We start from the raw sequence: 26754 nt of genomic DNA, 5'->3' as shown, positions 1-26754 counted from the left end.
TAATTTCACAAAAATGATGAATACAATTTACCAAGTACCAAAAACTTATACAAAGGTGCAATAGAAAATAGAAAATTTCCACAGAGAGGTAGTAGTTAAAACAAAACAAAAAACAGTTATGCCCATGATGGCAGAGATATATTGCACTTACTATATTGCACATTGATGGGAATATCTTGCACATAATGAGATGGTGTTGACATGATGAGATGCGCATAGTGAAAGAGGGAGACATGGGGGTGGAGCTGTCAGTGACAGTGCATGTGGGAGGGCAACAGGTCAAACAGTCTAGAGCCAGGGTGGGAAATGTCTTTTATGATCTTTCCAGCTCTGCTAAGACAGCGGGAAGAGTAGATGTCCAACAGGGTGGGGAAGGGGAGCCGATGATCCTCTGAGCTGCTTTGACTAACCTCTCTCCCTGTCCGCCACGCTGCAGCTGCCGTACCACACTGTAATGCAGTACGTCAGAAGGCTTTCAATGGACATACGGTAGAAGGTTGTCAGCAGGCTGGGGTCGAGATTGTTTTCTGTCCAGGAGATGTTGGAAAATACAACTCCCAGAAACCGGGAGGTGTGGACCCTCTCCACACGCTCTCCGTTGATGTATAGGGGAGCTGGGTCAGTGCTGTGCCTCCTGAAGTCCACGATGATTTCCTTGGTTTTCTTGGTGTTCAGAGTTGTTGTCTGAGCACCAAGCTGCCAGCTTCAGGACCCCCTCCCTGTAGGCTGCCTCGTCTCCCTTTGAGATGAGTCCGACGACTGTGGTGTCATCAGCAAACTTCACGACGAGGTTGCTTTCGTGCTGTGGACTGCAGTCGTGGGTGTAGAGGCAGTACAGGAGGGGGCTCAGCACACAGCCCTGTGGGGAGCCGGTGCTCAGTGTGCATGTGGGAGAGAGGTGGGGGCCCAGCCTCACGGCCTGGGGCCGGTCAGTGAGGAAGTCCTTAATCCAGGCACATTTGGGGGGGGGGACAGGCCTATAGTGTCCAGTTTCCTGATCAGTATGTCAGGAATGATTGTGTTGAAGGCAGAGCTACAGTCCACAAAGATCATCCGGACGTAGCTCTGCTGCTCCTCCAGGTGGCTCAGCGCAGCATGCAGGGCCAAGGCGATGGCATCCTCTGTGGACCGGTTTGTGCGGTATGCAAACTGGTGGGGGGTCGAGGTCTGGGGGGAGGTGGTCACTGATGTGCCGGAGGACCAGTCTCTCGAAGCACTTCATGATAACTGGAGTGAGCGCCACCGGACGGTAGTCGTTGAGGCTGGAGATGGGGGATTTCTTCGGCACTGGGATGATGGTTGCAGATTTCAGACAGGACGGTATCCCTGCCTGGGCCAGGGAGAGGTTGAAGATCCCACCCATCTCTGTGAAGATGGGTGGGACCTGAGGAGCACATGCTCTGAGCACTTTGCCAGGAACCCCATCTGGGCCAGCTGCCTCTCTGGGGTTCACAGCTAGGAGCGGCTTCCTGACGTCGTCCTCAGTCACAGTGAGTGGCGTGACTGGAGAGGTGGAGCTGGATGGGATTGGGGGTGGGGGTGGGACTGGTGCGGCAGAGTTCTGTTGTTTTGGAGCCTCAAAACGTGCGAAGTAGTTGTTCAGCTCCTCTGCTAGCGCTGCATTTAGATGGTCTGTAGTTACTTGCCATCCCCTGTAGTTGGTGATGTCATGTATGCCCTTCCACACCTCCTGCGTGTTGTTGCTGGACAGCTGCATTCACTTCAGACACAAACTTCTGAGAAGTGTTTGGACGTTGCCGCTCTTGGATGAAATCCTTTTTCCTCTGTGTGTTTGTGGCTGAATTGATCCTTTTAGCACCTGATCTGCACAGAGGCCATGATTTCATCGCCCTGCTGAGGCCTAAAAAGGCGGGCCTGCTGCGTCTCTCCTCCCTGACAAGAAAGTCTATAATCCTTACAGATCAGGAGGGATTATGGGTAAACCATCGCAGCATGCAGAAGCCTGTATTTTTGTCACCGCATGATCAATTTTCTTTTCCAGGGTGCAACAAAGAGAAGAGCAGCATTCCACACTTGAAGTGCATCAAGTCAGCAAGTGAGAAATGCGAGTTCCCACCTGAGGCCGTGTGGTTCTAGGCTTTTTGTTCTGGACTTAATAGGGCTGTTCATCTGTTCCGTCTCACTGTGTTTTTTAATTCAAACACCCATCTGTAGTGTCGCCCTCCCATCTGCCCAAACTCACTAGAAAACTCCTCCCAAGGTTAGGAGGGCACCTGGACGTCTCTCAGGTTGCCTGCAGGATGAAATAAATACCAGAGACCTCTTTATTATCAGGAGCTGACCTGGTTTTAGTCATCCAGCATTATTCAACAGCCATTTATCATGACTCAGAGGGTGTTGGCGCTCTTTATCAGCTGTAAACAAACACTTGTGTGATGCGTTCAGAGAGAACGACCTCACATTAAAGCTGGAGGCAGTGCAGAGCGGCTTCGCCTCGTCCCTTCTGATGCTCGTGTGCATCAAAAGCCACAGAGGAAGTGCCAAAGACAGCTGGTTTTCTGACGGTTTCACCTGGTTTAAACACTAAAATGTCAGTCCACTGAGGTCTGTCTTTGCTCCACTCTCCTGATCCTAACCTTACAAACCTTTGTGACTTCATCTGGAGAACATATCAGAGCTGGAACAGCAGTCAACCGCCGTTTGGGCACCGCAACATGCTGCTACGTTTCCATGGTTCAATGATCTGAACTTGGGTGAAGAATTCAACCAATCAGAAACCCAGCTTTGGCCCATGATGTGTTGATGTAACCAGTAGGTGGAGAATCTGATTGTTCTCCTCCTGAACTTCCTGATATTTTTCTGATTTGTATGGAGACAATTCTGCAGTAGACGGTGAAGCTCACCGTTCTGGGGGAGTCTCTGGATGACGTCATGAACCCAGACATGGAGACGTGATCACTGATGCTTTTGTTGATCTCTCAATGTATGCTATGTAGCCAAGAGGCCAAAAAAATGTAAACCTAGCTCCTTCCAGACACGGTGGGAACGTCTAATTTTCAGAAAAGCAACAAATCTGACATGAATTGCATTGGCTGTGAACGCAGCACAAGGATTGTAATCACTTTATTTCCCCCTTGGTTTGACAGTTCTTTGATTCTTTGTGAGGCGCCTTATCAGCAAACCGCTGTGTCATAAATAAACAGACACGGCGGCGGGTTTGGAAAGACACCGCTTCAGTGGATCACCTCGGGGGAGTATACAGGAAGAGAGGAGCGTGAGTTTTACCTGCAGGGAGTCGTAGTACATCTTCTTCCCCTCCTCGTCGGTCTTATCAGACATCAGCCAGGCCTTGAGCAGGTACTCATAGAAACTGTCTCCCAGGCCACCGACAGACACGTGATCTGCAGCACACAGACACACGAGATAAACACGCTAAGGCATCAGCGTGTGCTTGTTATGTGATGGGCGCTTCCAGGGAGAAAGGTGTATTTTAGGCTTTATCTTGATGACAGTGGGTGAAGGCTCATCCATATGCATGTGTCATTAACAGAGTCCGGCCCCGTTTGTGGAGTGCAGAGATTAAATGTCAGCTGTGATCATCCTGAAGTGATGAGGGGGGTGGGGGGTGCGCTGCTGGTGGAGATAGTCTGGGTTTAAGCCAATAAAACTACTCGACCTTTTTACGAGTTCTGTATTAAACCAGGAACAAAAGGTTGGAGACAATTGAGAGAAAACACGGCTGAAAATGAAACAGCAGGGAACTGTCGACCTGTTTTTGGACATTTTCGCTAAATCTGAGGATAATCTTTGCAGACCACTTTCAGGAAACAGTTACATTTGCAAACTAACTCACTAACTTGAACCCTTTTCCCAATAAAAGCGAGGATTATCACTAAACGTCCATGATAGTTACTGAACATGTAATTTTTGTGCTTGCTGTCAAAATTTAGCTGTTTCCGATGATTATAGAAAGTAGAGCAGAGACATGGATCCTTATTTATCCATTTGAGATATGAGCAACATCTCAATGAGCTCTAAAACACCTCCTACAGTAAAGGCTGAAGGCGTTTCAGTGGATTTTAAAACTAAATTACTGCTATTTGTGTTTAAACACCAGAAAACGAGACGTGATGTTGGTGGAGAGTTGAGACGAACTTCCAGGAAAAATGAAAGGAAGTCTCGAGTGGATTTACAGAAGGTTGCTTCTCTTCAGCTCTCTGTTTTTAAATCCTCTATAAATGAAGAAGACGCAGAAAAGGTTTTCTGAAACACAAGAGACAAACGCAAGAAAATGCAACTGAAAAGTGAACTTTTGAAGGAATGTTAAATTGATAACGTCAATCATTTTTCCTGTTTTCCTGCTTGAAGGACATGAACACCTCCTTATGTGTCATTTCAGGCTGCTGATGCCCAAACGTTACCCACACTAAACCAGTCTGGGTCTCACCCCCTGCCTCTTTTTCCTGGAAAAACGTCCATTCTTTTAAGAAGGTCTACCACCAACTGTTCTTTTGCTCCACCCCTCTGTCCCTCCTGGATCTCCTCATTCATCTCCCTCCAGAATTTCTCCTCCTCTAGCTCACATCCTACATCATAAGCACTGGTAACATGAAACATCACACCTTTAACTTCTGGCATTCTTGGCAAAAACCTCTTTCAGGATCACTCCAACATCTTTCCTCAGTTTATCCACATCCTGATAAAACACCTTGAATCTATCCGCCTTGCTCCCTTTCATCTGAACACACAGAAGATCCACGTCAACCACCTCTCTAGATTTTTCTGTGTCTACATTCAAAGTTTCTACTCTAAGTCATTCCCTGATGCTTTTCTTTTTCTCCCTCTGTCTACAAACACGGCTTCTTCCTCTTATTCCACCACCAGTCGTACAGTTTCCACCAGAACCCTGTAGGCCAGCAGCACCATGAAAGTTCTGTTTGTGATTCTCGTGATTGATTTGGTTTCGGTTTAACGCTGAATATTCTTCCAGACACAAATATCTGCTCCCCAGACTTGGGACCAACAAACGACAGAACTAGATTGTGCTGCCTGTGGAGGAATTGACCTGGTAAAAAAATAATAAAATAAAATCAACCAGAAAGTGTTTGTAAGCTTCTTAAATTATAGGGTTAAAGAAGGATTGTACTTCCTTACAAAAGAGGGGAAAATATTAACTAGGTTTTAAATGACCCACGGCTGCTGCTGATGAGAATGTTTGACTTAGTCTTCAATCTAATAGTGGACATAGAAAAGGATCTCTGTTTTAAAAGGTGTTAAAAAAGAAAAGAAAATTAAACTTTTCTTGATGGATCCTGCCTTTGCACAGTAGATAGGACAGGCTCCAGCAGCCCTGTGACCCTAAAAGGGTTAAGGCGGGTCCAGAAGTTGGCTGGATGGTAAAACTAGGGGTGTCAAATGATCGCGCTGTTTGTGATTAATTAATTAAATATTTTTTTAATTGCTTTAATCTCCTTTTAAATCTAAACATTTTGTCATGTTAAACAATATAAAAAACAAAGGTCCAAGTGTTTGCTTGGATGAATTTTTTATTTGAACTCAAGTGAGAATGCAGGTCTTGTCCCTGTCACTGATTTATGCAGGGAGTGATCCCTACATTCGCCACATTGCTGCTGTGATGTCATCAATGTGCTATGATCTATTATGTAAGGGATAAAGGGGTTTGTTATCATAAATGAATGAGGAACATAGCGGGCTGATCGCATGGGGCAGTAAACTGAGGAATAAGGTATGTATGTCCCCATGTGTCACGGTATTAATAAAAAGTTTGTGGTCAATATTTTTTGGATTGCTCAGAAAAGTGTTCCTACTGTTTTATGTGCTAAATGAGATGTTTTGTTCTTGTGCGTTTGCTTCTTTTTCTCCTAATTGTTTTAAGCAAAATACCTCTTGGTTGGAAGTCTGTTGTTTTAGGAAAACTTAATAAAGCCTTCTTTTGTTGTTGTTGTAATTTAATCTTTTACTGCGACACATGTCATATATTTAAACGAAAATATCTCAGATTGAAGCTTTTCACAGAAAATATTAGTATAAAAATAAAACGCAGCACCAAGTAAGACCAGTAGACCTTTTTTTTTCCATAGCACTAAAGTAAATGTACTGTGTTTTGTGCACTATAGGGCGCACCGGATTATAAGGCGCACCGTCACCGTTGGACTTGGGTCATGTATAAGGTGCACTGAACTATAAGGCTCATGAAACGACAGTCAGACTTTATTAACTGCGTTCACGGTAACTAACTAACTCTAGAACTCGTCTGTAACACGCTGCATGGTAGCCGTGTTTGAAACCCATTTTAGTAAAAGCAAAAATAGGATTTATTCATTCAAAAGGATGTCCCTACTGTACACTTGGGTATTTTAGTATTTTTTCTATAAAAAAAAAAACTAGGTTTAAAAATATTGCAGAAAACACCTTCTTTGAACACATCGTCTCATCTCTTTCAAAAGATCCTCTCATCTTTCCCTCCAACAAAGTTAACTCATCTAATAACGACTTACTTGTGATCAAAGAGTGTTTTATCTTTCAACAAGGTGGGTTTGTGTCCACAGACGCTCCTGCTGTTGGTTTGTTTAGCTGACAGTCTCATCACGATCATTACTACCATTAGGATGGAGAAGCCAAAGTTCTGGTTCTTACTTTCATGTCCTCATTATCCTCAACACCTCCTTCCTCTCCCTCTCCTCCTCCTCCTCCTCAGAACTGACCTCTCTGTGATTACCATCATTACCTCTTCAGCTACAGGGCTTTAAGAGTCCGCTAATGCATTTCAAATTACACCCTATTGGAAACACGAGGCGTCTGAAGTGACTATGACAGGAGTTGACTCTGACATGGGTAAATAGTGGGCTGCTGGGATGTGGGGAGAGTCAAGGAGGTTCAAATGGAACGTGCGACAAGATTGTGAAAGGAGAGACGGCTGGAAAAGCTGTAGCTCAACAGCACCTCTTTTGGTCAAGCTCATGTATGTGAATGTCAAATGACCAGCAATAATCATACAGAACATGCTCACTATATAATGTTCAAAAACAACAAGAGAGGGCTGACAAAAACTTACGTTGACCCCACTGACCGCTGTTGGGATTTAGGTAGTTAGGGTAGAGCCCCTGAGGTTTGTCCAGTCTGTTGAGAACTTTCCTGATATTCATTACCTACGGCAGAAAACAACAAAGTGTCAACACGGCGTAAGGAGCAAGAAGGCGGGGTTTTCCTCAAACATGAAGGACCTTCTGAGCAAACTCTTGGTTTCCAGAGAGCTTGCTGAGATGCATGAACTCCAGGTGAAGCGTGCCGTATTCTGCCAGGATGCTGCTGCCACCTGACGCCCATGGCCAGTTCCTACCAACACCACTGTAGAAACACACAGAGCAAAGTGGGGTTAACATCAGCAAAATAAACTAACTCATCTATGAAAAGGAGAGAAACAGGTTTGTGTAAAGACAGTTTGAATTCTTTTAAAAAAATAAATAAAAGAAGCAGAGACAGTTTACTGAACTCTGCTCATGCACTGTATATAAGAACTGGACTGAGTGACCCCTCCCCCCTGATGTTCCAGACAGGAAGTACCTGCCGGTTCCATTCAATTCTTGCTCTGATAACTTTTTTTTAACATATTCTCGATAAACCTATTGTTTCTTTATTGCAAATTATTCAAGGTATAAACAGGACAATCTGATGTCTAGATAAAGGTATGTGGCGGTTGGCCAGCGCTTGATTGACAGGTTCTGATTGCTGACTCCTGATTGGCAAGAGTGGCTGCCATAGAAACATTTTCTCAGACCCACTCAGTGCAATCACTACTTACTGACAGGCTCTGGACCCCTACGTTTTGTGAAAAAATGGAGACTGAGTTGACTTCATTTGGTTGGAGCCAGAGGTAAACCATTTTGTATGGCTGCCATCACACTCACTCAGTCCTTTATACAGTCAAAGATTCTTTTTGATTATATTAAAAGTTACCCAAAAAATCCCATCTGCATTTGGATTGCTTCCACTCTAAGCAGATCAGTCCATCTAAAAACACCTCATACCTACAGAAGCCTTCCTTCTTTTTCCCTATTGGCTTTTCCCAAAAATGAACATTGAAGCATAAAGATGGAATCAATTTGTCCTACAAATATCATATGTCGAGGAGGTCTTTTACCTTCTGGTTTGCCGTGCAAAAGTGCCAAGTCAGTATCAGATGTGGCAGCATACAAACATTTCTAGTATAAAAGCATCCTTATCAATCTGCACACAGTTGAAAGTGTTTGTATCAAAAGTTAAAAAAGTGGTAACGGTGCCGCAATCCGTGAGTGATTGACAATAGAATTTGTCGACACTTTGCTGCACCCTATAACGTGAGCTTGTGAATGCTGTAAAAGCCACAGAGAAACAATAAAAGACAAGGGTGGAACTAAAAGTCCTCTTTGTTACTTATGTCTGAATTCCTTTACTACTCACATTGTGTGCTATATAGTGCGTTCGCCATTTTGTCGGGGTGTCCAAATCTACAATTCCACTATCCAGTGCCCTTGAAACTTCCCAGAAGACTCTGGTCTCTTTGTGTACATCTGTGCTCATTAGATTGGCAAATATAGACCACAATGCATTGTCTTTGTTTGTCTTTGTAAAAAATGTATGTAAGTATATATTTTATAAACCATCAGCATTTACAACATCAGTGGATTTACAATTAGTCTATGATAGTCTAAAATATCCATATTTATTAGGTTTTTGTTTTGGCAAATGCACGACAGTCATATTTGGAGTTAAAAACGGAAAAAAAGGAGGGAGCAAATTGTGTCCAAATTGCATTAACCCTTGTGTTATCTTAGATGACCCCACCCTTACATTGATGTGTTCTCCCTACCATGACAAAGGTGGATAAAGGTGGAAAGATTTCATGTAATCCATGGACACCAGTGAAGATCACAAATCATTGAAGAAACAAGGTTTAGAGCACTGTCTAGTGGGGTCTAGATGACCCAACTCCCAATGTTAAGGATAGCACAAGGGTTACAATCCAATTTCCTTTTTTCAAACACACCTGCACACTACACAAGGAACCCATTAGTGCTGTTCACCTGATAACTGCACACTCCTTGCAGGGAGCCTGACTATTATAAATTAGGGAATTATATAATCACAGTGTAAATGGTGTGGACATCCTACAGGCACTTGCATAGTGCGTGCAGCATTTGTCTGCGGTCAGTAAGGTGCCAGTAAGTGCACTAACTAATGACTAAAGTGTGACCTTAGGGCACCGCACGTCATAAGTGCCCTGAACTAACGTTATCCTTAGGGATCTGCAACACACATTTGAGCTCCCTTTAAGATCAGTAAAGATCATGTCTACGACACTCCAGGGGCCCGGACAACTCAAAAACCCTCAGCACCCGTATGGGTCAACTCCCGATATGGAGGCACATGACTAAGGCAAGAGTGTCTTTTTTGGGAGTACTTGATACGTCCCGATTGTGGATTCAAACTAGCCAGTCTCTAATTAGACCACTAAGCTTTTTGATTAAAGTAAGAATAAAACCAGTAAAGTCATAGCTAAAAAAGACTCCAGGTCTTTATATAAAACATCTTCATCTGTTGTGATTTTAGTTTCACACACAATCCTAAAAGAGATGTAATATGATTGGGATTAATGGCACTAAAATGAAACTAAATTAGATCATACTGAAAAAAGTTGAAAAAGGTTTTGCTCTGTCCCTATCAGAGCTTCCTGGGTCTCTCCTACAGTGAAGTCACGATGCTGTGACCGTATGCGACAGTGTTCAGGCCACATGTTATCAGTGCAGCCACTTCACTGCAGGAACACAAAGAGGAGGCTGAAGCAGGGACCACGTTCAGCAAATGCATAAACGGGACAGAGGAGTGGAGTGAGAGCAGCGCACCACACACGGGCCTCTGAGTGGAGGTGGGTGAACATATTAATTAACGCTCCATCCTTTAGCTCATCATGCTGCAGCAACAGCCATTTGCTCCCATTACACCAGGATTTTAATCAAGTCAGCCAAACGCAAAGTGTGCGAATGGCGTGACAACAGATACATCTCATCTCTCTGGAGAAATTCATTGACAGGCTGTATGTTAAAGTAGTTCTACTGTTTAGTGCAGGCATGCCAACAAAAGCTAATGGTGGCAAATTGTTTCACCTACTTTCTCCAATAATTATTGCTGCTTTAACCTATTCCCCATTACTGTACACTGGATCTGCCTCATCAATGCTTCCTTCTGTCGATCCTCACGTTCAAACTCCTCATGACAAGTATCGTCCCAAAGCTGCAGTGACAATGAACTCCTGATGAACAGAAGAAACACTTTGGTGTTACTCATGAAAAATTAAATGAGAATTGTTAAGAGGTCCATAAAGTGACAGCTAGTAACCATTTCCACACCCGATAAAATACTAAATAAAATACTGCACTAACTAAAAGAGCAGTAATAAACGTATGACGTGTAATCCTGTGGGACCTGGTACAGACTCCTGTTCTGTGACAACTGAGATTGATTATCCGACCTGTCAGGGTTTATTATTCAAAATTAAGGTCTGGAACTATAAGAGGTCACTGTAAGAAAAGCAGTTAAGCTGCTGGGTGTATTACTGATGTTCCCATTTGAGTGCATCCAGGTTTCATTAAAACACTTATTTTAATGTCCATTCTAGCCTTGTTAGAAACCGTGGGACATTTTACAAGTTAGACAGCTCCAGAGGTGCAAACCTTGAGTGGATATATTTTTACTAGATGCAGCGTTACCGACTAACACTGTATTAGAACAAGGCAACAATCTACTGTATACTGGGATCGAGCTTGATTGTTGCCTGGTCGGAGTTCCGCCAGGGCAGGGCTCAAATGGTCCATAAAAAAAGTGGGCCTAGCTCGGATGCCCCTGCCTCATCCAACAAGACAGTGGGTGGTAGTATTCACCCTCTCCGTTGGTTTAATACTCACCGATGAACAAACAACTACTGGAAGCTGCATTAAAAAACATTCCCGTAGAGCTTTATAGAGATTTTAAATGTTCCAAAACGGAGTATCTTGTATGACAGAGGGTTTATGACTTAGTCACAACTGGCCTTACGGATGGATACAGGCTGGCTAAGGGTGAGCTTGTACAGGGCATGCAGGTAGTCTGCATGAAATATTGAGGTCATATACCCCTAGGTGAGCCCTGAGAGAGAGAAAAATTAATGGATATTTTTCTGTGGCCATTCTGTGAGCAACAGGTTGTATACAATACACAAGGGTGTGTAAGAGTGAAGTAGGTGAGAAGCAGGCACGTACAGATTTTTCATTGTTTGAATCCCTGAATCCTGTGAGCTATGCTTTTTGTGTAATGACCACACGCGTCTTGCGAGCTCCTTACTGGTTTGCCCATTTTTTTGCTTGCAGACTGTACCTTGCTGTAAGGCCAGCTGTGACTAAAGGTGTATTCAGACTGAACACATTTGGTTTGCTTTAAGTGAACGAGAATTTGTTTCCCCCGATAATCCGGAACACATTTTTAGTCTGACTAGCCCCAAGCGGACCCTGGTCCAGGACCAGGAACTGCTCTCGGACCAATCTTTGGAGGTGGTCTCGGTTCTTTTCCAATTGGTCTGAGCTTTGATTCGCTCTGAGATTCCTCAGTCTTAATACAATCCGTCCTCGGAGCGGAAAAACTGAACCAAAACAGCCACCGTAGCAGATGTAAACAGAGTAGGAATGAACTTTTAATGTGACACACATTACTTCTCACCGTTTTCCCGACAGTCTATACGTCATAAACACCTATCAGCATACCTTCATACCCGACATCACCTTATCACTGCAGTTGCTAGCATCCTCTGAGTTTTACCACACTCCTTGCCAGTAACTGCCTTGCAGAAGACCTCCACCGTACCAAAGTGACAAAACTGATAATTGAAATGTAACGTTTCAATAAGTTAACCGCTCTGATAGGGATTGTGAAGCGCAGCACGTCTGTCCTTCTCTTGTTTTTTTGACCTGCTCTCGTAGTTCCAAGTCAATGACTGGCAAGATCTTTAGTCACGTGGTTTTGTTTACAAGCTCTGGTCCCTAACAGTGTGGTCCGCTTGATGCCGGTCTGAATACAGACCAAACGTAAGTTCGGGACTCGATCGGAAAACAAAGGATTTTTCCAGTCTGAATACACTTTAAGACTTTACTAGCGACTACAGTGTGGTGTAAGGGTAGTGCACAATAGCATCACTTGTACATCATAATGCGCACAATTCACATTACTCTTATAGAAACTTCACAATACACTTACCACACACGTCAATTGTACGCTCTTTTTCAAAGAGCTTCAAGGGAACTAACTGCTAGACACACCTGTGCACCCTTTAAGATGTGCCTTCAATCAGCCACTCCTCTCTATGACCTCCTATGAGCCTGGAGAACTCCAAAATCTGCAACACCTGTACGGGTCAAACCCTGTACAGCTGCATGGGACTACCGCATTAAAGCCTGGGACACATTTGGGAAAGTATGAAAATGTCTCTACGAAAAACACAACATGATCAAACACATTGAGCTGAATGTCTCACTGCAACCCATAAGGTCTGTGATAGAAAGCCAGTTATTTAGAAAATGTGGTCTTCTGCATGCATCCAGCCGCTGCTTTCCTCGCTGGAAGTGAATAATAATGCTCCAATGAATAAGAAACATTAAAAATACAAGTCACTCAGGGAAGTGCAGTGAATAACAATGAGGATTATGGCTCATTTTCATGTTCTGCACACAAAAGGTCAACTGATTTGGAAAGTTTATGACCTGTTGTGAATCAAAGATACAGCAAAGAGTTATTTTTAATACTTTAGAACAAACTAAAAATATTCAACAATTTATCTAAAGCTCATTTCAGACCACGTCAGATGTTTCATTGACTAAGAGCAAAAAGATCTTAACCCCTTGTGCTATCTTAGATGACCCCACCCTTACATTGACGTGTTCTTCCTACCATGACAAAGATGGATAAAGGTGGAAAGATTTCATGTAATCCATGGACACCAGTGAAGATCACAAATCATTGAAGAAAAAAGGTTCAGAGCACTGTCTAGTGGGTCTAGATGACCCAACTCCCAACGTTAAAGTGCCTAGGATAGCACAAGGGTTAAAAGAATCGACTGTCCACGTGGTGGACAATGCACTTTATTAAGACTCAGGATATCAGCAAACACCTGAAGATCTTTGGTTCTGACAGGAGTACGATAAGAAATTGAATGTCTTTCTTTGTGAACACAGATGGAAAAAAGGCTCCTGAAAGGCCGACCTTTCCTTGTAGATGAACGGCTGGGTTAAGTAATTAGACAGCATCCCAAAATTGCCATGTTGTGCCGGGCTGCAGTTTGTTCTCTAAGCTTTCTGTTAAGACAAAGAGGCTCCACATGTACTGACACACAGCTAAAACGTCAAGTGTGTCTATGTGTGTTTTAAAAAGCCTGAATAAAATAAGAAAAGGCGTTCATCCCGTGGCCTCTGTCAGGGGTGTGGTACTCTTTATTCTGTTTCTCTGGCTTGTCCTTTGCTCCTTTTTTACCTTCAGTGTTTATTTTAAAAAGTGAACAACAGACTTGAATTTCTTTATTTACTTTATTGTGCAATGAGGTAGCAGTAGGAGCAGAATGTCCAACCTCGATGATTAAAGATGTCAGAATTGCTGGTACTCTGTTAAAGCATGTTGAGACATTTATGTTGTAATTTTGGGCTATATAAAAATAAAATAGAATTTAACTGTATATGCAACAGTTTTTTTCCTCATTTCTCTCAAACAAATTTTCCTCGATCTTTTGCTTTGCCCAAGCCATGACATGACCCCTCTTTTCCAGCTGATTTTCTTTTCTGTGAATCTCTGCCTCTCCATCTTAAAATCTATAGCACCTCCACTCCTCCAGGCTCAGAGAAAATGTGAATTGTGACAGTGTCACAGTTAGCAACTTAATTAGGGACCTTAAATCACAGCTACCTTTCCCCGCCTCGGGTCATGGATGAGGAGAGGTGCTCTGGGAGTGTGAGTGTGCATGTGTGGCAAGGTCTCTAAAATGAATCTGTATACCCTAAATGCTTTCAGTTCTCCTTCTCTGAAAAGCGCCTCTGGGTTGTTGTTCCACTGCTACCAATATCAGATTTGTCCAATTGTGCTTGCTTAAAAAAAAAAAGAAGTCTTCAAAACAAGTCCAAAACCTAAATCAAGTGTCGGATTTTTGTAATATTTTAAAAGATGATAGACTTAAGATTGTTTGATCTTCCTACCCGTTGAAAAGTCTCCCTGACGGAATGACTACGGACACGGTGACCCGGTGTTGAAACGAGAATAGAACTGTTCCTATTTTACAGCCATTCATCAAGCTCTGAGACCCCAAAAACCAGATTGATTGCTTCTCAGAGCCTGTAGGAGGAGAGCATTTCCCCAAGAGTGTCATCATTTAAAAATGTTCCTCTCTGTGAGGTAAAGAATGAGAACAGGGGTAAGAAGATGGCTTTAAATTTGCATTTATTAACATTCTGATGCTGTTTTGAGAGGCCGAAGCAGTCATTTTATAGCAGAAGTACAGCATTTTTTTTTTTTTTCATGAAAGTGTAGACTCTAATGTAATGATGCATGTATTCGGCAGTTCTGTGGCGAAAGAACTTCTCTGACCCATTATGGCAGACTGTGGCTTCAAGTTTGGTTCTGTCATGCTAAGTTCACGCTGGGCTCAGAAACGTGCGTTTGATCAGCCAGTTTCAAGGAAAGGTCACGCAATCACACATGTACGAGCATTTTGAGCTTGTGTGTTTAAAACCCTCGCATTCACGCGTAACTGGGCATGTTTTCAAGTCTGTTTTCGGGCTCTACATAAAAAACAGGCCACCACTGAATGAGCATCCAAAGTTGAACAACTTCAGGGATGCGGCTTTGGTGGTGGTGTAGGGGAAGTATCCTTTTAAAACATGGAACTGAAATGAATAATTGTGGTTTACACCCAGCTGGGATTATATGACATCAATTCTTTCGTACACCAGAATACAGCTGTGAAAGAAAAAGCCTGGAGAAAGATTTACGCCGCTTTGACATTTTACGGCCAGCCTCTTCCAACTGTGTCAAGTAGCAACAGTCCAGTGTGAGCATCACACGCTAAAAGTGTGTTGGAAAATGCCTGTTTAGCGCATTGAACGCGCCACACATGGCCATTGCCCAAGTTTGTCCATTTACAGACAGATTCCTTTTTTCACTGAACGCCACATATTCTTTGATGTAATGTTTCTGTCACTTTTTTTGGGCCATTTTTAAAATCCAATTTTAAATTAGTTTGTCTTTTAGGAATGATTTGAACCACGCTGTATTGATTTCTTTCCAAAATTGTATATGCAAGTACTTTTAAACAGAGGTGGGACCAAGTCATTGTTTTGCAAGTCACAAGAAAGTCTCAAGTCTTTGTCCTCAAATCCAAGTCAAGCCAAGTCAAAAGCAGGCAAGTCCCAAGTCGAGTATTAAAAGCTTTGATAAAACACGGCATTGGTTGTGGATGCTGCTTTTACTTCATCTTCAGAACCTCAAACCTGGAGACACTTTTCTCTGCCCCAGGTTTAACTTTATAGTTTACAGAAACAAAGTGCGAACCCACAGCATCACGGAAAAGTCGGACATCACCGTGGCCTGATTTCATGCGGTTCGTCTTAGACTCTGCAGACAGCTGCGGGGCACAGAGATGAAACACCATCACCAGGGAATAAAGAGAATCAGGACACAGAGATCAGTGGACCTAGCTTTCCTAAAACGAATGGAGGGAAACAGTTCTCCCTCAAGGTAAGGCAGAGGTGAGGAGTGACAACGTTTCGGAAAGTGTGATGTTGAAGTAGTTTGGAATAAAAAAGCCGAAAGTGGGAAAGCCGTGGAATTTTGATGATGTGTCCGTGTTTGAAGGCCTGTCTGACATTGTAAAAATAGGTCAAGGTGGTGCTGAAGCTCCAACATTCTGTTTTTCTTATAAAGTTGGGGGCATTTTTGTACAGGCTCTTAGTTAATTTAACTTGTAAGAGCTTTCTGCTTCATATTTAAAATCATCTAAAAAAGTTTCAATAAAACGACCAAAAGTGTCCAAATATAAAGAGTTTGGTAAAGTTTGCAACAGTTTTTAGCAAAGACTCCAAAGATTTTGCAAGGAAAATGCAAAGGTGTCTCATAAATTAAACCAATTACTCTGACTTCATTATATAAAAAAAACGTTGCAAAAGTTAGAATGCATATGTATTTATGTTTTGCTTTGACCTTTTGGACTTTGTTTTTATTGCAGCAGTGACTTTAAATGAACAGATTTTTCCGTGTGGACCAATTCTTTTTTTTGGTCCAGATTATATTGTGACAATTTATGGCGACACAATGGTTTTACCCTTCAGGGAAAAAAAGGAAAAAAATAGTCTGACTATTGAAATATTGAGATAAATATCTGTTAGTTTTAAGGTTAAATGAAAACAATTCGAAGATGCGGTTTCTTTTATTTCTTGTCCAAATAGACAAGAGGGGCAAAGAAGTATTTGTCCTCGATTCTGCAAGTTGTCCCACTTAAAGAGACGAGTTTGGTCTGTAAAATTGTTTTGTACAGAAAACAAAGGTTACCATGGCAACCCCTTAGAAACAAATAAACTGCACCGTCATATTCCGATCCTGCAAAGCTCCAAAAAGTTATAAAATAAGCCATTCAGAGGAAGGTGGGGGTCAGTGCACACTCCATACAGCACTCTCAGAGGCAGGGCCCCAGGCTCCACCCACTCTGGCCCCAGACCGCCACACACCGATCTCCCAGTAATGGGGGGGTTCAGGTTAGGATTTCCTAAGGGGTAGGGGTTCAATTAAAAGTCAGATGTTATTTTGGGCAGGGACTGGTTAGGATTAAGACCAGGTCCAAAGATTTAGGGTTATGGAGTGGACCCTTCTTAAGCTAGAACATATTCAGACCCGTCTAAAGTTCTCCAGAGACTATCTGGATGATCCTGAGGATTAAGAGAAGGTCATGTGGTCAGATGAGACCAAAATGGAATTCTTTATCATAAATGTCACTTGCCATGTTTGCAGGTGATAGAATGTTGAGTTGCATCCAAAAGAGAGTCAAATGTAGAGAGATGTTTGTCAAATACCTCTTTCCAGCATGTCAGTGTTCCCAAACACATCACCTACCAGTGAAGGAGCATTCCAAGGTTCTAGAGTGTTCTGCTCAGTCTCTGGACCTTAATCCAATAGAGAATCTGTAAGGGGAATTCCAAATCTGTTGTCCAGCAGCAGTCCAAAACATAACAGCTCTTAAGAAGATCGGCAAGGAAGAATGGACCAAAATAGCATCTAGCATCTGGTTTGGAACAAATACTTATTTTCTGATCTATTATACAAATATAATATTAAAAACGTAAAACCATGTGATTTCCTGGATTCTTGTTTTACATTCTGTCTCTACGAGTTGGAGTAAATCGATGGTTGTGCCCAAATTCCCTCACTACTCACCACAAAGTGCACTACATTCCTCATTTTGAAGTGCTGTTTGAATCTACATTTCCAAAATCCAATGCCCTAGAAATTTCCCAGGAGCCTCTGCCAAAAATCAGTGTGCATCGATGCTCACTGGATGCAATGCATTACGTTTGAACAATTTTTGTGGAAAAAAGTGTTAAAATGTATTTTTTTAAATGAACAATCAACATTTTCATCATCAGAACTCAGTGGATTCATAAATAGTTGTCGCCAAACGCTCATATTGATTAGATTTTCACTTTGTCAAAACAATGATGTCATGCTCCCATATAAAAAAAAAAAAAAAGAAGTAGTGAGGAGGGTTTCCAAATTGCTTTTAAAATCCAGGGCACTAGATAATCCAGCACTATATAATTTATTTTACCAGTTAGGGATTAGGGAGGGAATACGGACAATCAACATTACAGACCAAACTCCTCTTTTTAAGTGCACCAACTTGCAGAATTGATGACCGACAAACACTTTTTTGGTTTAATATATAAACTGTTGATCTTCAAATATAATTTGGGAAGGGCTGGGTTTTCTAAAAAAACAGTGTAGCATAAAGTTTTAACAAGTTTGTTGTTAAATTTATCAGATTGGTGAAGCAATCATTTCATATATGAACATTTTGAAGGCTACCAGAAAAATATCAACACATTTAAAATCCCAGTTACAAGTGTGTGAGTGTGTGTTTGTGTGTGTGTAAAAGTATGTGAAAGTGTGTCTTCCAAGCTATCATAGCTCAGCCATGCAGGTAAAGTCATCATCAGCTGTTATCTGCTGAGGGCTCAGGGGGATCAAGAATGTGAACAGTCTCACACACACACACACACCTACACACACACACCTACACACTCACACGCTTCTCTCCCGGGGGTGTTTTCTCACTTCAGGGACAATGAGGCTGGGTTAGAGTCCATTCACCCGTACAGTTAGAAAGAAAATTAATTTGTTACAGCACATTTATCTCCATGACAACCTGTCTTTTAATTAACAGCTGACAAACAGCAGGTTCGTCTGCAGCTCTCAGGGGAAAGAATGAAAAAAAAAACATTTCTAGAGATAAAAAAAATAGCTGCTCTGTGATTGACGGCTGAACAAAGGCAGCAGTGAAACATGGAGGCGGACCTTCTTGTACAGTTTAAAACAAATATGAGCATTTTTATATCTTCACAGTGGATGCTTTTATCACTGCTGGTGCTCATAAAAATGACTGATGTCTGTTTGTTACATTAAACGTGACCGCCGCTTCAGCTTTAGTACTTTCTAGGGTTGATAAACGTGTCGACGAAGATCTTTTATGGTTGTACCTCAAAGACCAATTTCCATTCGACATAACCCAAGTCTTTTTATGACCTGACGTTTACAGATCTACCTTTAAATGCCTTCACAGATCCCAACAAACAAAAGTATATTTCATAAACGAAAAGAAAGGAAAGCATCAAAGTGCTTTCATATTGAAATATGGTTTGGGTCCTTTCTGTGTGGAGTTTGCGTGTTCTCCTCCTGCATGCGTGGGTGTTTCCTCCAACAGTCTAAAAACATGCTTCATACATTACTTGGTTCCTCTAAGTTGTCCCTAGGTGTGTGTGTGGGAGTGATTGTAGCCCTACGACAGACTGGTGACCTGTCCAAGGTGTAATCTCCCTTTGCCCTACAGCCGTGACCCCGGAAAAAGCGGATATAGAAAATGGATGAATGGATGAATTATCACAGGTGATGATTAATTTATCACACAACATTTTTTTCCATGAGAGCACTGGTTCCAACTGCCCTTAGAGGTCGATATGGGCTGTCTGTGGGAAAACAAATGGACTGTACGCGGCATGCAGATGTATGCTCATTTTCCATTCCAGCCAGTCCTTTAGTTTGAACTTTAATCAGTTGTCATGGCAACAAAATATAATGTTTTTTATTAACACAATCAGGAGGACAGGTTTTCATTACTTGAGGAAAGAATTAGTCAAAAATGTGACATTATGGCTTTGTTCTGGCATAATGTTATGTAATGGCAGAGGAAGTGTGCATAAACAGACATTAAACGCACGCCATGGAAGCCCGAACCGTCCAACGCAGAGTGAGATATAACTATTCAATCAGTTTTTTGTACTTTATTCTTGTTATTTTTTTGGTTTAGATAGCTTTTTTCAGAAAAAGCGGACTATTTGTTACGTAGTGACGCTATTTAAAGCATCAGCTCAGACAGAAAATTCACCTCTTACCGCTTGTTTTTGTCCAGATGATGAAGCTAAAGTTTATTTTGAAGAAGCCAGAGCAGTGCTATAGAACAGTACATCTGTGGATAATCCTTTTTAATCCACACCCAGGAGCCAATCAGAATCCAGTTTTCACCTGGACCATGGTATAGTGGTGTCTCTACTTAGATGACCATAGGAATATACAGAACATCTGATGATGGCTTGTGGTTTTATGAAGTTCTAGATCTAATGTGAATCAGGAACTTTAAAATTCAGATCTAGCAAGGTTTGAAGACTTTTCTATTTGTAGTTGTGTTCTTACATCTCTACCTAAACCTGGTTTACTTGTGGTAAACACTCAAAAGTGTAAAAAAAATACACGCTGACTCTGGCTTGTGGATTGTTGAAACAAAACCTCTTTTAAGCTTCAAAACATGAAAACAGGAGAGCTTCCTCCAAAACCACCGGAGTGGATCTGTTTGACGGACACAGAGTGTGTGTGTGTGTGTGTGCGTGTGTGTGTGTGTGTGTCTTCTACCTCTTGAGGTTGAGCAGAGCCCAGGGGATGCCGGTGGATGTCCTGAAAGCTGGAAGCAGCTTCTCGCCCAACTCCACTGCCTTTTGCCGAAACACCTGAGGAAGAGAAAAGAGCATTTCTTTATGTTCTGGTTTCTACAGGAAGCAGAACCCAGACTCCCACAGGTCAGGAGTACCTGCAGCAACTGGGGCCTAAAGCAGGCGCATGGCCATAAGTAGAAGAAAATCAGTTTCTTTAGACATTAGTTGTCAGTGATGATGTGCAAACTTAAAAAAACAGAACAGATAAGCAGCAATCAACAGTTGGGATTATTTCCAAGGAGAGAATGAGAACTGTTGGCAGCAGCTAGACTGCATGTGAGCATAACAGAGCGTAAAGGTGTTAACATCAGCTTTTTTGTTGAAAAAAACTAAAACCAACTGTGACACACTGTGCTCCACAAAAATCCTTCAACTTTTTTAGTGGAGATCTCTGAGGTTTCCGATCATGTCATGCGTGAACAGACCAGTTTTTCTTGTTTCTACTAAAAATTTTTATAAACCATAATCAATGTTACTTTCTACTTGACATAAATGGTAAAAAAAGGGATGCTTGCTGTTCAGTTTTTTCCTTTGGGAAACGTTCTTTAGCAGTCGTAACCACAGCATTTAAAGAAATGGAGCAGGAAGTCAGATCAATAACAGTCAGTTATATTTACAGAAAAACACATTTTACTACAGAACACGGTAACAGCATCATCGTCTCAGTCCTGTCTTACTAGGACTACCTCTGGAGATGCATCAGCAATGAAGTTAAACCTGTTTTCATGGAAAAAACATTTTATTGAGCACAAAGGGGTCAAATAAAAGCTTTATACTGTGTTCATATCAAACCTGATCTGTGTGGTGGGGTCGTCCAGTTTCAATGTTTCGTCAGACAGATCACAGATATGACGGATGATCTCATATCTCAGAAGCTATTAAAAAACGTTCTTCTTTATTTTAGAGCTCGGCATGGTTTTATTGGCTGTCCCCTCACACCTTTTAAAGCTAGAAGGGATCAAGTCTTCCAAGCGATTGGTTTCCAAAGTCTAGAACGCTCTGCCTTTGTCCCGACTGTTGACTGTGCATGAGAAACCATGTGGAGCTTCTAAACAGAACTTCTTCTTCTAAACAGAACCGGGAGCCAGTGGAGCGCTGTTAAAGCTGCAGAGACTTGAGCTCTTCTGATAGTGTGAGGCAGTTCTGAAAAACCCAGAGGCCATAAAGCTCCTTCTGGATCTCTAGAGGTAAAAGTACAACCCATCTACCTTCAGAGGACACGAGGACATACTTTCAAAGAACTGAACTACTTTTATCAACATTCTTCAGGGAGCGAACGCACAGCATTTGTTCACAGAAGCTGCAGAGACTAAGAGTTGATTTGATTAATGACCCTTCCTACAAACAATCATTGATAAAATCATCTTCTGGAGATGGTTTATCCATTAATATATATTTCTACTTTGTTTATTTTATTGTTGTCACTTTTCATCACAGATTCTCAATCTTCAAATCAGAATTTTAGCACTTAGGGTGCTATTTTGGAGGCAGTTTGACCAAAACAAGCAGGAAAAGAAACTAGCAAGCCCTGCTAGACACCTGAGTGTCATATTTGGATGTGAACCTTCTACCCACAAAACAGCATGTTAGCCAGACGTTTTTAAACCATTGTGTGAGTTGCAGATATACAGTGTGGGTTGTTTCTCTCTCTCTTCAATGATGGCTCTCACATCACTCATTCACTTCTGCTTAGTGACGGGTTCTGAAACTCGGTGCCAAGAGCAGATACTACTGGTATAGTACAAAAACACAGATGTTGGTGCTTCATTCAAATGTTTCGTTTCAGTCATGCAAATCATTTGATTTCTATTCCGTTTTTTCCGCTGTGGGTGGGGTGATGTAAAAATGGGTGGGGCCATGAGGATGGGCAGAGCTTCAGTAAAAGGTCAGAAAGGCAAAGTGAGCAAAAGTTTTTATGTACTTTCACAGCAAAAATTCCAATTCAGTCTCCTGATGGATAAGAGTAACACGTACAAAGCTCTGGAAAAAAGTCTGTCGTCATGACGATAAGCAGTGTGTGAAAACTAGAGATACACCAAAATGGAAATTTGTGGCCGAAGCTGAATGATAATTAAAAAGCTTGGCCGAATACAGACTAGTCATCAAATATGGATGCTGTGTTTTTTTTTTTTACATGTGGTCTTATATGTTTAGGTAGGAAAATTTAGACATATTTTTCAAAGAAAGTATATGTTTATAAAGACATAAATTCAAACCAAACCAACAACAGAAAATATTCATCCAGGTACACAGCATAACCCAGGGCCAGAACAAATGTGTCAATAACAGTATCTTAAAGAAGGAGTAAAAGAAAAATTAGGAGTGATGGTATTTTGAAGCATTAGTGACTGCACGTTCATCTTGAGAGGGCGGCCAGAAAAACACTCCTGCTGCTTTAACAAAACTGACAAGCAAACTCTCTGAAGAAAGATCCACAGCTCTGGCTCCATCACTAGCAACTAAAAAATGAAAAAACAGCCTGAAGACATTTTATGTTTTAATGATTCTGCACACTAGAGTAAAGAAAAATAGTTCATCTAAACATAACAATTTAAAAACACAGCTAGTTAGCCTGCATATGAATAGGCTCATTTGGTTATTATTTCTCCTCTTTCTGCACCTAAACACAAGCCTCTAGTGCACATAAAAAGTGCACATCAGCTTGAATAGTTTTGAGGTATTAAAAAGAAAATTTCCATCTCAAATAACCTACAGTCCAATTTGGCGCCAAGGCAGCAGCCTGCCATCGCTTGAAATAACTTCATGAATATTCAGGTGGGAAACGAGAGCAAACAGAGCTGATCTGGGATCTGCACAGAGAGGCTGAGTCTGGCCTAAATGAGTGAACTTGTTATTGCGTGTTATGGATTTTGTGAGCTTTAAAGGAGGTTGAGTGGATGAAATATGGGCCATAGAGAGGCCTTTGATTTCACCAAGAATACAAAACTGATCCACAGATTGTTTTTTGATCTTATTGTTCTGAAGTGTGAGCAAAAAAAAAAAAAAAAAACCCCAGCATTTTTTATTGTATTTTTTAAATGAAAACTTCAAATCCTGTAAACGAACAAAATTAAAATGTTGCCAGTCCTTATTTAGCATATTTTCCTTACACTAGGGTGCACTGGATTATAAGGCGCATTAGGCGACACAAAAGAGTCAGAGATAAGTCAGCCAGTCTTATTTGATCAACTGCAATTACTGAAGAACTTGTTTGTAACACGCTACATGTTCGAAGCAAAGTCATTAAACCAGTAATCTTCTAACTTGCTTGCATCACATAAAAAAAACCAGACTGATAGCGCCAAACAAACATTACTGTAACTACACTAAGTCCATACTTTGTAAGTTACAGGTAAAGAAAAAAAACAGTCAGAGACCGCTACATGTTAGCCACACAGTAACCCAAGTATTCACAATAAAACCTAACCAAACATTTGAACAGAAAACCGTGTACTTCTCAAAATCACTGCGACATTGTCAGAAGTCAGAACTCTGTCTCCCCCTCTGGTCACCAACGGGAACAATCTTCAGAGTACTGAAAGCACTTCACCTCCCTGCACCCCCAGCGTGCACTTCCTGAATGCCACACACCTGACTCTCTTTGACTCAATCAACCACAGCATACTTAAGCTTTGCACTAAGCTGAGCTCAATGGAAAGTATTGTTTGTGCCACTCTGCCTTCATTACCGAGCGTTCTATCTGGACATGATCTTCTGTCTCCTGACCCTGATTCTGTTTGACTGCCGCCTGCCCCGACCCTCACCTGGATTTTTGACCATCCCGTCTCTTCGACTCCTGCCTGCCTGACCCTTATTTAGCTTTGTGGAATTTTAGCCGAGCTAATAAACCTGCTGAACTTGGATCCAGCCGTCTGCCTGTTCTTGTGGCTGACATCAGCAAACACCACCACAAAATATACACATATAAAGTGCTCTGGATTATAAGACACAATCTTTAAGGCTTTTAAGTGTGCCTTATAGTGTGAAACATACGACAGCTTCTTTTTCAAAAGCCTTCATACAAGGCCTGCACAATTAATCGCAAATTTACCGTTATCGCGATTTCAAGCTGTATAATATCCATATCGCAATAGTCAGCGAATAAATGGTAAACCTTAAATGTGCTAAAACAATCTAATGGCAACTTGAACTATTTAATGAATTTAATAAATCCCTGTATGCATTTGACCAATCAGATGGAGCCCTTCACGTTGTTGACCAATCAGATGGAGCTTTCATGTTAGATGTTGCCGTCCTAATTAGATGTGGGTCATTTGGAGAATAATTTAAGGTCTTTTGACTCTTTTTTTAAATTAAACTTTTGCAGTGAAGTGGAAATGTTTTTGGTTGTTTTTGCTATTTGTTCATTTATCGCAAGTTATATCGTCATCGCAATAGTGATCACTACTATCGCATATTGCGAGTTTTCCTCATATTGTGCAGCCCTACTTCATACTCATTCCTTTGGCTTTAAATCGGCGTTTACACTTTTTTTAAACATGAAGACGTGATCCCCGTCCTTCCATTCTTTGTAGTATCTCTTCACACAATGAACTTTAAGGTGAGCCTGTGCTGTCTACGATGCCGGCAGCTCTGCACCTCTGGGATGACTTGCTGAGCAGAATATGAAAGGCAGGGGCATTGAGAGGGGGGTTGAAGAAGAAAAAGCCCCAGGGGCTACCTGTCAAAACAATGTGGCAGTCCAAAATTCAGAGAGGCAGGAAAGGGTACGGCGTGCTGAACAAGAGAGAGGGAACGCATAAGTGGTATTTTGGTACACCTGGTGGGAATATGTGACACAGGAATTTACGTCACAATTTCTATTGTCTGTTTCAACAACACGTATCTATTGCTAATTTGGCTCTAGACTTTGATTTGATTTGATTTAAAATGGTTTATTTCAAGCAATCGAATAAGAATAGTACACAAAAACATTAAAATCATCACTTATACATTCATACAAAGACGTATCAAACATAAGATAATTAGACATAAAATTTAAGCTGTAAATTTAAAGCTGTATATTTTAAAGCTACAGCTGAAGCTGTTGGAATAAGTATTGGAAGAGAGGCATAAAATTGCTCACTGCAGGTTTTGGACCCACACAGCCAAAAAAAGCAGTATTGTGGCTAGAATGTGAACCCGAACAGCTCAGAAATGTCGTCATGGGAACTCAATCAAACTTAAGAAAAAAAAGCGCTTCTCAAGCCAACTGGAATAAATTAATACAGGAAAACAAAAGTATCAGAAGTAAACAAATGAAGACATTTAGAAGTCTTTTGACATTAAATTGTTGCTGTTTTAAGCTTTGATGATTAGCTAAAAATCAGCAGAGCGATTGCAGACATTTTAGCAAAATAAGCTCAAACATGCTTACATAAGCAAATGAAAGTTAACAGCTATGAAATTATGTTAAGCAATGCCAGAAGGAGTTACATGTTTAAAAAAGGAAAGACACTTCAGAATAAAAAAGGTTGGTAAACATTGCAAAAATCCCTAAACTATTTAACTAGTTTATGTTAATTTAGGCTAAATTGACTTAAACAACTAAAAATCGATGCCTAACATGCGTTGTGTCCAATTTCCCTCACTATTAACAACAAAGTGCACTATATAGTGCGTTCACCATTAGGTAGTGCTGTCATTATCTACAGTATAGACCACAATGCATTGCATCTGAACAACTTTTGCCAAAAAATGTATTTAAATGCATCTTTTTAAATAAAATGTCAACGTTTTTATCTTCGTGGATTCATGAAAGATCGTCACAAAAAGCTCGTATCTATTAGATTTTAACTTTGTGAAATTGATGATGTCATATTCGCCAATTAAGAAAAAGAAAAAAAAAAGGTGTTGAGCACTGTGTACAAATTGCTTTTAAAATCCCAGGGCACTAGATAATCCCTCACTATGTATAGCTTTTTAGTAGCTAGGGCTTAAGGTGGGAATTCGGACACAGTCATGGTACATCAAGCTTTAAAGCCTTAACATGACAAAGCAAACGACAAAAGGTTGCAATTTCCCTCCAAACATTTAGCCCAACTTGACTAACAGTTGAAAAGAAGCTAATCGATGCTAAATATGCTACATTAAGAAAGAGCATAGAACAGAAGTTTCAAGGGATATTCAGGGTTTAAAAATATAAATGTTAACCCTTGTGCTATCTTAGATGACCCCCCCCTTGCATTGACGTGTTCTCCCTACCATGACAAAGGTGGATAAAGGTGGAAAGATTTCATGTAATCCATGGACACCAGTGAAGATCACAAATCATTGAAGAAAAAGGTTCAGATGACCCCACTCCCGACATTGGGAGTGGGGTCATTTTGACCCCACAAGATAGCACAAGGGTTAACAGCTACTTTGGCGTAATAAGGCATCAGACAAAGTAAGAAGTAGAAGGATTGGTGGAAAAATAAATCTTACAAATCCGGTAATAGATGTTAAATTAGCAGAAGGAAATGATGAATATAGCTAA

The 26754-nt window shown here is 41.3% G+C and overlaps 1 protein-coding gene across 3 annotated transcripts in view; it reads right to left on the bottom strand.

Moving 5' to 3' along the window:
• The window catches only part of man1a1 (mannosidase, alpha, class 1A, member 1), a 125497-nt gene that overhangs the window by 13381 nt on the left and 85362 nt on the right, over positions 1-26754 (bottom strand). For all 3 annotated transcript variants that reach the window (XM_023953195.2, XM_078942574.1, XM_078942575.1), the window contains exons 5-8: positions 20197-20291; positions 7206-7329; positions 7037-7130; positions 3247-3362 (exon numbers count right to left, since the gene is read on the bottom strand). In XM_023953195.2, coding sequence (XP_023808963.1) covers positions 3247-3362; positions 7037-7130; positions 7206-7329; positions 20197-20291 — 429 coding nt within the window. The remainder of the gene's footprint in view (positions 1-3246; positions 3363-7036; positions 7131-7205; positions 7330-20196; positions 20292-26754) is intronic.

This window comes from Oryzias latipes, chromosome 24 (assembly GCF_053564925.1).
Source record: "Oryzias latipes strain Hd-rR chromosome 24, Olatipes_Hd-rR_3.1".
NCBI classification, from domain to species: Eukaryota; Metazoa; Chordata; class Actinopteri; order Beloniformes; family Adrianichthyidae; genus Oryzias; species Oryzias latipes.
The sequence above is the reverse complement of the archived record's forward strand: the minus strand, read 5'-3'. Positions and strand labels throughout refer to the sequence as shown.